The sequence below is a fragment of the Hemibagrus wyckioides genome, linkage group LG02 (assembly GCF_019097595.1).
Source record: "Hemibagrus wyckioides isolate EC202008001 linkage group LG02, SWU_Hwy_1.0, whole genome shotgun sequence".
Classification (NCBI taxonomy): domain Eukaryota; kingdom Metazoa; phylum Chordata; class Actinopteri; order Siluriformes; family Bagridae; genus Hemibagrus; species Hemibagrus wyckioides.
Window position 1 is genome coordinate 21,679,897 of NC_080711.1, and position 14,211 is coordinate 21,694,107.

General features: G+C 37.5%; 1 long non-coding RNA gene and 1 gene segment (V, D, J or C); both read left to right on the forward strand.

Moving 5' to 3' along the window:
- The first annotated feature begins 351 nt into the window (after nt 1-351).
- Nucleotides 352-10,271, forward strand: LOC131364504 (immunoglobulin heavy variable 1-46-like). The segment is given in 5 exon segments: nt 352-443; nt 529-823; nt 9,122-9,246; nt 10,020-10,060; nt 10,260-10,271. Coding segments are annotated over 5 exon segments (513 nt in total).
- An 84-nt stretch (nt 10,272-10,355) lies between these two features.
- Nucleotides 10,356-12,144, forward strand: LOC131362820 (uncharacterized). Its single transcript, XR_009206242.1, has 3 exons — nt 10,356-10,396; nt 11,382-11,432; nt 11,790-12,144. It is a non-coding gene; the product is annotated as an uncharacterized LOC131362820 (long non-coding RNA).
- Nucleotides 12,145-14,211: the final 2,067 nt, after the last annotated feature.

A 14,211-nucleotide genomic window follows, 5' to 3' on the forward strand; every position in this document is an offset into this window, starting at 1 on the left:
CAGAAATCTTCATGTAGTTTGATTAATCATCTAAAAAATGTGTGTTTTAAACCAAACTGTTTTTATAAATATCAAATTTGATTTTAAGATGATTTTAAGGGGAGAGGATGACATGTTATACTGATGATTTAAACAATCTGAAATCTCTAAACACTTGTGAAACCCTGATTACATTCTACACCAAATACCACAAAATTCAGACTTAAATATAATATAGTTGAACTATACAGTGAGCAGCATGTGGCTGTGGATTGAACACCTCCATAGTGGTCATGGACACTCCCTATTCAAATAGAGTCGTGTATAAACAGCATGTTCTTGGCTGCTCTAGTTTCCAGTGAGCTCTGTGATAGATAACACTCCCATACACTTTAAATCTGGGTGAAGCAGAACTCAGAGAAGGATGATTTTAGGACAGTGTATTTTATTGGTACTGATTTCATGTAAGTTTATGTTTTTTCATATGAAGGTTATTAGTATTCTAATCATTATAACATAACATTACCTAGTTCTACTCTTCTCTTCCAGATTCTTATGGACAGTCCCTGACCTCCTCTGCTTCTGTAGTAAAGAGACCTGGAGAGTCGGTCACTCTGTCCTGTACTGTCTCTGGATTCTCAATGAGCAGCTACTACATGCACTGGATCCGTCTGAAACCAGGACAAGGACTGGAGTGGATCGGATACATTGACAGTGGCACTAGCACTGGATTCGCTCAGTCACTGCAGGGCCAGTTCTCCATCACTAAATACACCAGTAAAAACATGCTGAACCTAGAAGTGAAGAGTCTGAAAGCTGAAGACACGGCAGTTTATTACTGTGCACGAGAGTCACACTGACACAACAGACTCCAGAGCTGTACAAAAACTTACACAAGCACGTCCTCATGAGCTGTAAATATTCCCTCAGCAGGAAGCTGCACCCCAGAGACATTTATTATAAACATCCATTCACACTCAGCACTCAGATCTTTCTCTCTATTCCAATCTTTTTTTTAGCAGTTATTAATATTAATAAAAATAATCCCCATTGTAATCTATCACATTTACATGGACAATGCTCTAGGACAATGATTCTGATGACTAGTTGTGACTATATACTGTACTATTCATGCTTTTATTCCTCCTATTTGTGATACCAGCTGCAGGAACACTACAGGTCAGTGGTTAATTTCCTGAATTTAGAAACACAGAGTCTGTTCAGCAGCACAGAACCTGACAAGAGATCACATGAAATGTACATGTTTTCTGCAGCATCATTACTACAAACTCCTAAATATAAAAATCATCTGTAGGGGGCAGCAGCTCACTTGTTTTCAAGAAGGACTCCTGAAACTATGAAATCTAACAGCTGAAGGATGTTTATGCAAATTCACCCTATTATATAAAAAAATCAGCCTCTTGCTCACCAGATGTTTTTGTCACATGACTGAATCAAAGATCTTGATCATGGAGCTGAGGGTCACTCAGTACCAGTGGCGGACCATCAGGGCCAGCAAACAGCAGTGATCTGATTCACTGACTTGCATGTTAATATATTTAATATATTTTTCCATGAATGTGTATTAAATTATTCCCAATAGTCTATTCTCTACATTTCATAGCTTTTCTCTTGGTTGCGCTGCTTCCAGTAGTGTATATTTATGATAAGAGTATTTATCCAATCATATTTCAGCCAGTGGCTGACATCATGTGTTGCCCAGCTCTAAGGCCTTCAGAATCAATAGTGCAGGCGCCCGTAGCTTAAAATGAGTGGCAATGAAACTGCTCCATTAACCAATCAGATTTCGAGTTGGCGTCACGGGGTCATCTAGCAGGCATACGATTACGTCAGCAATTTCATGTCTTGTGATTGGATAATTGGAGTAGTCAGAGGCGGCGAACCACATAAACTAAATAAAATATATATATTTTATCTCACAATGGCTGACAGAGGAGAAGAAATCGATTTGGTCACGGACATCCTTACAAATGCATTTTCAAGGCGGACATTTTAAGAAAATCCTTTTGATTCTTCAAAATAGTTGGTAAGCTTTTTCAGGAACCATTTATGCTTTTGGGTTTTCTTTTTTTCTGGGTTTTCAGTTTGCCTTCATTCCAGATCCCCGGGGTGGACTGTGGTTTTGTTTTTTTTTGCTGCAGTGAAAGGAAACTTGTGAGACTGAATTGTGTTAATGTGTTTTTTTTGCTATATGTAATGTAATTTTATTCATGTTCTCTACAAGAGCCTGTGACACAGCGCACTGTTATACAGTGTTTCTATATTCACTGTGTCTCATTTCAGATGCTGCGTCCTCCGGAGATTGCAGTTTGCTGCATACGGCATCAAGAATGACTTTTTTGAGAAAAGTAACCCTAATAAAATTGACTATTCCTTGTGAGGTGTGAAATACTGTAGACTAATTTCTTTTTTACTTCGTTATTTAATAGTTGATTAGTATCTATAGTGATGCTATGAAGGTGGATTAATTCAGTTAGGACACCAGTGAAGGCCTAGGTCTGAAATGCACGGCCCGCCACTGTTTATATCAATGTTGTGCATGAAAGGGTTAAGAATTCTCTCCAATTCTGCATTATCCTCAGAGGGAATTTGGGGCATTTTAATGGAATTAAAAAAAGAATCAAGTTCAGAACAGTTATAATCAATTTCAGATGAATGCAGGGCTGTATAGAATTGTTCAAAGACCGAAATGATTTCCAACTCATCCTTGGTGATCCTGCCATCATCCCTACGAATAGATGTTATAGTATTTGTAGTTAAGTACTGTCTTATTTGTTGAGCAAGAATTTTCCCACATTTGTCCGAAAGTTTCTATAATTTAGAGCGAGATTGGAGCAAAAGTCTTTCTGTCTGTTCAGATGTTATTAGATCACTCTGTCTGTAGCTTTGTTCTTTCCTTAAAAATGTCAGGTGAGGGCTTAATTGCACATTTCAAGTCTAATTGTTTAATTTGATTAAAAGATCATTTAGTTGATGGTTTCTTTTTTTCCCCTCTCCCTCGATGAAAATGAGATTATTTCCCCCATAATATAGCCTTTTAAAGACTCCCAAAGTGTATATGAACGATGCACTGGGGAAAAAAAGAGAACTGCTTATGGCTTGGATATAAGAAACGTCAGAGATCAGGAAATGTATATGTCTCAAAAAAGTATTAATAGACATGGCGGATTTAGTTATTTTGTAGGGCAGGGACATTTGAAGGTCCAAATATGAATTTTCATCAATGTCCAAGTTCTTGAAGATTCAAGATTCAAGAAGCTTTATTGTCATTTCAACCACATATAGCTGACGCAGTACATAGTGAAATGAAACAACGTTTCTCCAGGACCTGGTGCTACATAAACATACAACAACAAAGTTCAACATAAAAACACCACCACAGAGCTAGGACAGAAGATTGTCATTAGCCACGTAAAGTCCACAGTGTGCAGCTAGGTGCAAACAGAGCATAGACAAGACAGTACAAAAGACAATAAATACAAGAAAGACAACACAAAAGAACACAGGACACTTAGCGCCGAAAAGAAAGAAAAGAACGTGTACTGGAATGTAAGTGAAATAAGATAAGATGAAGTGAAATGATGTAAAAAAATTATTGTACAAAAATAATTGTGCAAAAATACACAGCAGCGGTTGAGGTAGTGCAAATAGAAATAAACATAAATATAACTATAGCAGCGGATGACAGGTTGAGGTAGTGCAATAAGTGTGAACAATATAAATTGTGTGTGTGCGTGTGTGTGCGTCCACACAGTCAAGAGAGAGTATGTGTGTATCTGTGTGTGAGAGAGACAGAGAGTTGATATACAGTTCGGTCCTGAGTGAGAGTGTGTGTGTGTGTGAGAGAGTGTAGAACAGTTCAGTCCAGGGTGTTGAGGAGCCTGATGGCTTGAGGAAAGAAACTGTTACACAGTCTGGTTGTGAGGGCCCGAATGCTCCGGTACCTCTTTCCAGATGGCAGGAGGGTGAAGAGTGTGTGTGAGGGGTGTGTGGGGTGTGTAAGAGTGTGTGTGAGGGGTGTATGGGGTGTGTGGGGTGTGTGAGAGGGGTGTGTGGGGTGTGTGTGAGGGGTGTGTGGGGTGTGTAAGAGTGTGTGTGAGGGGTGTGTGGGGTCATTCACGATGCTGTTGGCTTTGTGGATGCAGCGTGCGGTGTAAATGTCCGTGATAGAGGGGAGAGAGACTCTGATGATCTTCTCAGCTGTCCTCACTATCCGCTGAAGGGTCTTGCGATCCGAGACGGTGCAGTTCCCAAACCAGGCAGTGATGCAGCTGCTCAGGACGCTCTCGATGGTCCGTCTGTAGAACAAAGTCGGGATGGGGGAAGGGAGATGGGCTTTCCTCAGCCTCCTCAGGAAGTAGAGGCGCTGCTGGGCTTTCTTGGTGATGGAGCTGGTGTTGAGTGACCAGGTGAAGTTCTCCGCCAGATGGACACCAAGGAATTTGGTGCTCTTGATGATCTTCACAGAGGATCCGTCGATGGAGAATGGTCACTCTGTGCTCTCCTGAAGTCAACAACCATCTCTTTGGTCTTGTCGACGTTCAGGGAGAGGTTGTTGGTTCTGCACCAGGCTGTTAGATGTTGCACCTCCTCTCTGTATGCTGACTTGTCGTTCTTGCTGATGAGACCCACCACGGTCGTGTCATCAGCGAACTTGACGATGTGGTTGGAGCTGTGCATTGCTGCACAGTCGTGAGTCAGCAGAGTGAACAGCAATGGACTGAGCACACAGCCCTGAGGAGCTCCAGTGTTCAGTGTGGTGGTGCTGGAGATACTGCTCCCGATCCGGACTGACTGAGGTCTCCCAGTCAGGAAATCCAGGATCCAGTTGCAGAGAGAGGTGTTCAGGCCCAGGAGACTCAGCTTTTAACAATTGGTTATCATAAAACTTGGTTTTAAAAAGCAAGCATGCATAACAAATCAACACTATTATTGAAAAAAGTGACTTTTGCATTCAAAATACATTAATAACAAATGGCAAAACAAATAATTTAAAGTGTTCAAGAGGCAGGCTAAAAATAACATAATAGAGAGCAGTCTAATGTGAGAAAAGGCTCTGTCTGTCTTCCATCAGCTGCCTAAACCATGGCACAAAAGGAGTGGTTGCTAGACGGGGACACTGGCCTAAATGTTAATTAGTCAAGCTGCTGCAGTATGAGTTCTTCACAACATTCATTACTGAGAATACAGACTCGCACTGATAGGTCGACCCAGAGTTCAGTCTGCAGAGATGCCATGCTTGCCCATGGGAAGATGCTCTTGTTTCTTTTGACAACTCCTCAACATTCTTGACCAGGAATGGAGATGGAATGCAGAGCAGCACTAGTCTGCCTACACTGAAGCCCTCAAAGCGCTCCCTGAAATTTTCAGCTAGCTTCTCCAAAAAGGAAAGATGGTGATGATGGTGATTGCCATTAGTCTGCTGGAGAAGAGTTGGAAAGTGGATATGTGGCCATGTGATGTCACTCTTAAAGATCTCCAGCCGCCTTTCAGAGGAGAGTCCTGCTGCCATCAGATCACACACTGTGTTGCCTTTGCCCTGGAGCCTCTGATTCAGTTCATTTAGCTGAGATGTTATGTCCACTAAAAAGGCCACAAGCTCTATGCTATCATCATTCCTCAGAAAATCCAAGTAAAGGCTGGCTTTGACAAATCCATGTCCAAATCTTTCCTGATGACCCTAACCTCTCCAAGACTCTTCCCTTACTCAGCCACCTGACATTGTTATGGAGGAGTAAGTCATCATAAGCAGCATTTACCTGGTAAGAGAAAAAATAAATAAATAAATAAACAAACAAACAAAGAAATAAATACGAGATCTTTTGTGTTGCAGAAATATTCATAAAGTGAACACAAACACCTTGTAAATGCTGTAAATGTAAATGGTTTAAGTCTGTTGAAAGTAGATTTTGATGACAACTGTTAATACTTCCAAATGCATATAATAACATTTTCTCCTACATTTTATTGACAATTGAAAATGATTATATGCATAAAAATTCATAATGTCTGTGTTTTGTTTCGTAGTGGCGTGTGACATTTCCACTCTTCACAACTCCAACTGTCTCATTACAAATCAAACAGAACGGTTTTGTGTTGGATTTGGGCAAAATGAATGCATACCTCTCTGTCCAATTATCTTTGAAAACTCTATTTTCTTCACCAACTTTTCTTTTCCTGGAAACTGACATCCTCACCCATCCAATCGCTCACTGTGGTGAAGTGTCACCCGATTACGTCAAACGTCATACACACACTAGATGTCATGACAACAATGTCAAAAACAAAACTTTTAATATCTTGCCTTCGCTTTCATTTTGGAACATCTTTAAAAAGACATTAAAAAACTAAACAGATGATTTACAAGTCTGACATGCGTTTATCAAAGTAGGAAATCCACACTTTTATTCACCAGAGTCCAGACTTTGAGAAGTGATGTAGGGTGTTTTTGAAGACTGATCCATAGTGGGGTGGAGCACACAGTTAAAATCCCCTCCTGGGATTAGTTTAGGTGAAGTCAAATTGGAAAAACTAGTTAAGAATTTTTTTATAAATAATACATAGTCCCTATTAGGGACATAAATATTGTCTAATATCAGGGGAACATTATATAATGAACCTGTTGCTATTACAAATCTACCCCCCACCCAGCCCCACCCCCCTATCTTTTGGACATTACTTACACAGAATGGTGTGTTTTCTCTTATAAGAATCACAGTCCCTCTGGATCTCTGTACATTTGCCCCACCCAAGATTTTTGTAGTTTATAATGATCAGCTGGTATTGAACACACCTTAAATACTGTACCAGATGATGGTAGCTATGTAGAAACTAATGAATTATTACTGTTTAATGTTTACAAAATAAACAGTTTAATTGTAGTGTGTGTGTGTGTGTGTGTGTTTAATTTCAGAGAAAAAATAATAATTATATTTATTTGGACATTTATCAAAAGAAAATTAATACTTAAAAATATCCAACAGAAAACAATATAATAAAATCTACTTATTTAATTCACAACAGGAAATTAGACATTTAAGATTTACTTCATATGTGGATGAAAGTGATGTTTCTGTCTGTAAAAACTTGACTACTTAATTAGTTTAATTAAATAGAACTTATGACTTAAATATAATTAAGTATTTTTTTTTTATTTTATTTTTTTTTTATTGAGGTTTATTTGAAAAGGGACCATGTACAATTATAAACATAAATGTGTCCATTTAATGCACCGAATTTAGCCAAAAGGCTAATTTTCATCCGAAAAGATCTAGTAGATCTTAAAAAATCTGCAGAGCGGAGGTGCACAAAAACACAAAGTATGGGAGGGGCCAAACCATTTAGAATTTTATATACCATACACAAATTTGTAAAAAGTCTAAAATTATCGAAACTCAAAAAATTATATTTCTCCAAAACCCTACAGTGGTGATACTGGTTAGGCTTTTTGTGCAAAGTTTTTAAAGTCTGTTTATAAAGAGATCTTAAAGGTTTAATAACTGTTTCTCCTGCTTGACCCCAACATGTCGCACAATATGACAAATGAGAAAAAATTGTAGCATGCATGAGAGTCGTAGCTACGTCAGTGGGAAGACATTGTCTAATTTGTCTGAAATTTATCAAGTTATATTTTATAGTCCTCACCATTTTCTTTACATGCTTTTTGAAACTAAGCTTTGAATCCAACGTTAAACCAAGATAATTAAACTCTGTGACAATTTTCTCCATTTATAGAGATCTACATATCTACAATACTTGATATCTTCATGAAGGTTATGTTTAGTGGTAAGTACATTTTACTTGATACTCCTAAGTGAGTTGTACTTGTTATTCCAGCAGAAATATTTACTTAAAAAGTGCTAGTGCACATCGCTATGAGGATTTTTTCAAGTAAACCCTAAAAGGTTTTTGTTAAATGTATGAACAGGGTACTGTGATTAGTAATTAGTAATTAGTAATGCTCTAAATTCCCCAGTCTACCTTATCCCACTGATTCTTAAGATGTTTTATAAACATACTTAACATGATTTGTAGGTTTATTATTATTTATATATTGTATTTGACTTTAACACTTTTGCTCATTATTGAAGACAATATGAAATATGTTCAAATTTGAGATAAATGTATACTATAGATGTATATTCTCTCCTGTGGGTTGGACATTTAAAATATCCATATTTTTTAACCTATAATACAAGATCAAGTTCATTTCTGGCTATTACTCATTTGCTGGATTGAACGGTTGCCACACAAGAATACAAAAACGACAAAAATGAATAGAAAAATCATCCTAGGCCAAAAATGAAAATGAAAGGTGCAGTCGTATATGAAATATGATTGTGCAATGGGATTTGACTATTGTTTACCAGCTCTTCTATGTGGAATTAAGTTACATTAAACGTGCAGCTATCTTTTTGGGAAGCTGAGCTCACTCTTGTTGTTTGAAATACACAATATTGCCAAAAGTTTTGGGACACCCCTTCAGATGATTGTCTTTAGGTGTTGTTTTTTAGTGGTTGGGCTCAGGCCTCTGAGAAATCTCACAGCTAAAATAATTAAGGAGATAAATCCTGTTGTAATTAAAACCAAGCTGTTAAGAGAAAACCTAAAAACAGCACGAGTTACAACATGATTTCATGAGGGTCGACCATATACTGCATATAAAACCTCCACTGGTTTCCAACAGAACGTCGACCCTTCCAACATGGCGGAGGAATTGACGTGTCTGTATACAAATCACAGTGGCGCCCTCTACTGCCTCCTGATATAAGTGAATAGGACAAGCTGTTATGACAGGAAAGTGTATTTATTAACCATTTATTATCAGATTTAATTGAAACATAATCATCATGCATTATAACCTTAATTAATGTTTATATAAAATATTAAGAATATAACGCGCCATGTTGATGTTTTTTGAAAGTCCCGCCCCTTTTGTGGTTTTCATTTAAAAGTCCAGAGCGCGTGCTTGCGTCATCTAGAAGGCTTTTAAAAGAGATTTCAAAAGAAAACGACGGAGACAGCGACACTGCGGATTACCTGGAGATATTTCAAGGATAAACAGCAGATTTTCTTGGAGAGAAATGATGGATTTAGGTAAGTATCTTCCCTTTCTAGGTAGATGGACAGGCCGGGGCCTGGCCTGCGCCGCCGGGATGCTCGCGCTCACCTCCGCGGGATACTGCGCGTATCGCTGGCTGAAGAGGAGCAGCGATCTTCAAGCTGCTGAACTTCAAGCTGCTCACGGTGAGAAAAGCTCACTTTTTACTCAGTCTGTGTGTTTCTAATCGCTTTAGAACTTACAGAGAGAGTGTGTGTGGAAAATGAATGACTTTAATCGGTACAGAGGACAAACAGGATCAAATATCCTGTGTAGTTTAGCTAACAGAGCTAGCCAAAAGCTAAGGCGCGTGACTGAGCTAACATTAGCCGGCGATGCTACATGGCTCATATCAAGAGCATTTTAAAGTATAAAAGTGATTATTGTGTGGATTAAAACATTTCGAGGCACAACATCAGGACTTTTAGAAATAGTCTTGAAGTTTTAGGAAAATAATCAAGTACAGGGCGGAGTCACGAAGCCTGACATGAAGCGGAGTTACTGTTAGCACCGGGATTATTATTATTATTATTATTATTATTATTATTGTTATTATTATTATTATTATTATTATCGTTGAAGTGTTTTATTTCTCTTCTTGGTCTCGGCATTGTTTCTTCTGATGTGTTAATAGTTAGAGTGAATGTTGTGGTAATGAGTGAGTTCCTGTTAGCGCATCATTGTAGCAGCTGTAAAGAGTCAGTCCCTCACCAACTCGCCTTTTTATTTCCCTTCCTCTTCAATAAGACTCGTTTCTCCTTACTGATCACTAATATAACACTCTGATTAAAGACATGAAGGGGATGAGAGAGTGTCTTCTTGAAATATTTTCTTTCCTACATGAATGTCAGTTTCCACTGATGAAATTTGTCATTTCCGTGACATACTGATGTGGTTAAATGTGTCAAATGTTTTCCAGGATCTGTTGTTGATGATGTGGAGGAAGCCGAGACCACCGAGGTATGTGTCAGGAAAAAAGGACTAGGATTAATATATTATATACTATAATATCAAATGTATTAGTTTTTCATTTTTAACTGGTGTGTGTGTGTGTGTGTGTATTAAGGTCACTGATCCAAGCGTCCAGCTCCTTTGCTCTGAACACGACCCTCAGATGTCAGCTGATGCCCTGGTAATTTTATATTTCTGTTATTTTTAGTGTATTCTTTAGATGCTTTTGGTTGAAACAGCAAATCTCTAAAAAAATTTTAATCTTTGTGCTTTATTCAGGTCACTGAGATAAATATCCAGCTCCGGAGCACCAGCCTTGACCCTCAGAAGTCGGCTGTCATTCTGGTAATTTTATATTTCAGACATTTTTCAGTGAAATGTTTCTCAACCTTTTGTTTTTGTTTTTGTTTGGCCTTGTCATTGTCCATGCTTGTAAATCCAAATATGAAGTAATTCTCGCTGGATAATCCTCCTCTTGGGAATTTCTTTTAAAGACGACGCTTGTAGCCACTCAGAATGTTTGAGTTAGTTTACAGTAATTTACATTTAACTCTCACATGCAGTGAACTCTATGAACTCATATCTCATGATATGAACCATTTAATCAGCTTGTATCACTTTTTTATTCGTGAAGTTACAGTAGTCACAGAGGTATGTGTCAGTAAAAAGTAGTACAGATAAAATATTATATACAACAATTTAAAATATATTAGCTGTTCATTTCTAACAGGTGTGTGTGTGTGTGTGTGTGTGGGCGCACTGTATTAATGTCACAACTTCCTTCACTTCTGAGATTTTGCACAGAAGTTATGTGTAGAATTATGTGTCGGTTGAATTGTTTCGGGAGGCTTCGGGACAGTCTGTGCAGGAGTATGTAATGCTGATGGCAAGCAGGTCATATGACTGCACACGACATCTACAGGTCATTTACACTTAGTAACAAAATGCAGGAATTGTAAAGCATTAAAAATGATCAATGTCCCTGAGGTACAATCACAGGGTTAAGCAATAACACTTGCCTGATTATTTGGGGCAAAGGAAAACGCTATGTCAGAACAGCAGAATGAAAAAACATAGTTTTTGCAGGGAACTGTTTAGTAACTGAACAATGTAATTGATATCACTGTGATTTATTTAATCTTCACCAAATGCTGAAAATTGGTCTAATTTTTCCCAGAATAGGAGTATGAGGCTAAGCAAGTCTGAAGCCTTATTCCCCAATGAAATAGTTTCATTTTATTTCTGATCATAACTGTGTACAAATTATGAATTGTATATGCTCTGTTCATGTTTTACAATAAGAATGTTCATGTGTTTTATATCTGAACAGGTTGCACTCAAATATGTGGGGAAAACTCCAGACGATAGATTCATCACCATTGTAAGTAAACTTCTACTTCTGAGATTCTGCAGAGAAGACATAGGGTCCAAATAACAACCACCTGATAGATCAAATGATGTGTCCATTTACTCAGTCCTACTAAAATAATCCTAAACAATTTACCTTCAAATTAGAGTTCACATTTAGATTGTATTCCCTATCATCCATAATCGATATCTGAATCATTACCAGTTCAACCCTTCGTATTGTATCATGTCTGATCCAGTAGTTTAGAAGAATTCACTAGGGCTAACTAGTAAACAGTAGTGGCAGAAACACTGCTTAGATTCATGATACTGCGTTATTTACATGAGTCTCTGATTTACAGAATTATATTCCTTACTAAATCCATTTCAGATGCTACGAATCTGACACGACAGAAAGGCATTACAGAGGGTGATCAAGCTGATCCGGAAAATCCCAGGGACAGATCACCCCTCACTGCATGACATCTACAATAAAAGGAAATGGGCTTGAAACATCATCAAGGACACCACCCATCCCATCCACAATTTCCTCACCTTAATGAAGTCTAGCAAGCGGTACCGGAGCACTGCGGCCAGAACATCCAGACTCCAGAACAGTTTATATCACCAGACCATTAGATTGATAAATAGTCCAAACCCACTGCCACTTCCACCTGTATCATCAGGGTCAGTTCAGTCTGTTCAGTGGCACTCTGCACTTTACCTGCTGAACCATCATGCACTCATAACGGATAATCATGGACAGTTTAAACACTAGACTTTACACGGACACTTTATCACCACAAAGTAAGAATTTCATTGTACCAGTACATATGACAATAAAGCTCTTGAATTGAATTGATTAGTATCGTCATCTGTAACATTACAATCAATAGAATGAATTAAATGAGACGTAATTACAAGAACACAGTTTAGTTTAGTAAAATTTCCCTGGTGACAATGCTGTATGTTCTCTTTAATAAAAGTGAAAAAATGTAATGTAGGGGCCTTTGGGGGGAAAAAATTAGTATGCTTTCTAGTTAAGGTACAGAAAAATCATTTGTTTTTAGAAAAACAGTGCCTGCAGAAGGTGCCTTAAAAAATCTGAGCAAATTGGATCTTTTATATTAAGCATTCCCATGTGGAATGAAAAAGTATTCAACAAAACATTCTGAGGTTATTCATTCATTCATTTATTAAATAAAATACTTTGTGCTTATTAATAATTAATATCCATTATTAAAGTGACGCAAATGACTAAGTTACAAGAACTCTCAACTCTTGCTTGCATGTACTCCAGTTATTAAACACAGCCACTAAGCTGAACTGATGAACTGTAAAAATGTGACAGCGTTTTCATCCTCAGCTCCTCCAAAACCAGCCTGTGGATGTCCAAAATACAGACCTGAGTCTATTGGTTAAAAGGATGTGCAAAGGATGTGTTTTTGTTCTGCAGCATTCAGACTCTCTAAAGACCAAGTGATACCATTTCTGATCACCCATTATATCTGTACTTTTATACTGTAAGTTTGGCTTCAACAATGTTCATTTTCTGGTTCTCTAAATGACTAAATAAATTGCAGCTAAATTTCTCCATCTGCAGGCTTTATGTGTTCAGGAGTCCACAAGAGAACAAATGTCTGTGCTCTCATCAATAGAGAACCAAAACTACTGGAATTAGAGGTGTAAGGATATATATATATACTGTAAATAAAAATATTGCTTAATCCACTTAATCCATTGCTTAAATATAATTGCTTAATATCATGAGACAATAATCATGATAATGTATTCAGTCACTCGTTCATCTTTTAGGAAGTGTGTTATTCGGGTCAGAGCGCTGGATCCAGAGTCCATTTCAGGAACACTGAGTGTACAGCCTGGACATGTTACACATGCCCTTTTAAACTGTGATTTATATGCTTTATTTATATGTTTCTTATATTGCTGTAGTTTTTGTTCTTAGCATTGCACTAGTAACTTCTGGTCAGTTATCACATTACCCTGTGTATACTGACTATATGTAAGATATACAGTGTGCAGTCTACAACCTGTCTTTATGTTACTGTCTCTATTGCTGCTGAATATCTATCTATCTATCTATCTATCTATCTATCTATCTATCTATCTATCTATCTATCTATCTATCTATCTATCTATCTATCTATCTATCACACCTAGGGGCAATTTAGTCACCTGTTTGATTCCTGATTCAATTTCTTGAAGAAGATCATTTTAAACTTTTGAATAAGAAAGAAGAAGAAGTACAGAGAATAGTTTCACTGTTGAGTTGTTTTCACAAGATCTGCAGGTGGCGCTAGAGCTTAACAAATATACTGTTACATTGTAGGTTTTTTTAAAGTGGTCATAAGTAGGTTGTAGGTGTTTTTTAAAGTGTTCTGTCAGACAATGAAAACTGAGACTCTTATAGTCTAATTCCCAAAGAGGACCAAAAAGGGAAATAATAACATTCACAGAAAAATTGCTAACTTCTAATCAGTGATTATTAAATACATACATTTCACAGAAGTTCCACAACATTAACTGTTAACTATAAACAAACAAAATGTTCACTGTATTCTTCTTTAATTAATAAATAAATCGTAACCGTTCACAGACTGCTGCTTTATAAGAGAAATTGTGATTATAATAATTAATGGTATTGAATATTGGAAAATAATTGTCTTCATGTTTGTAGCAGTAACTCCCTGACACAGTTCAGCCAAAGTATGCAGAACTACACAATGTCATTTTTTCTTTCTACTTCACACAATTAATTATTGGCATCTACATCCACCACCTCTACAATTCCT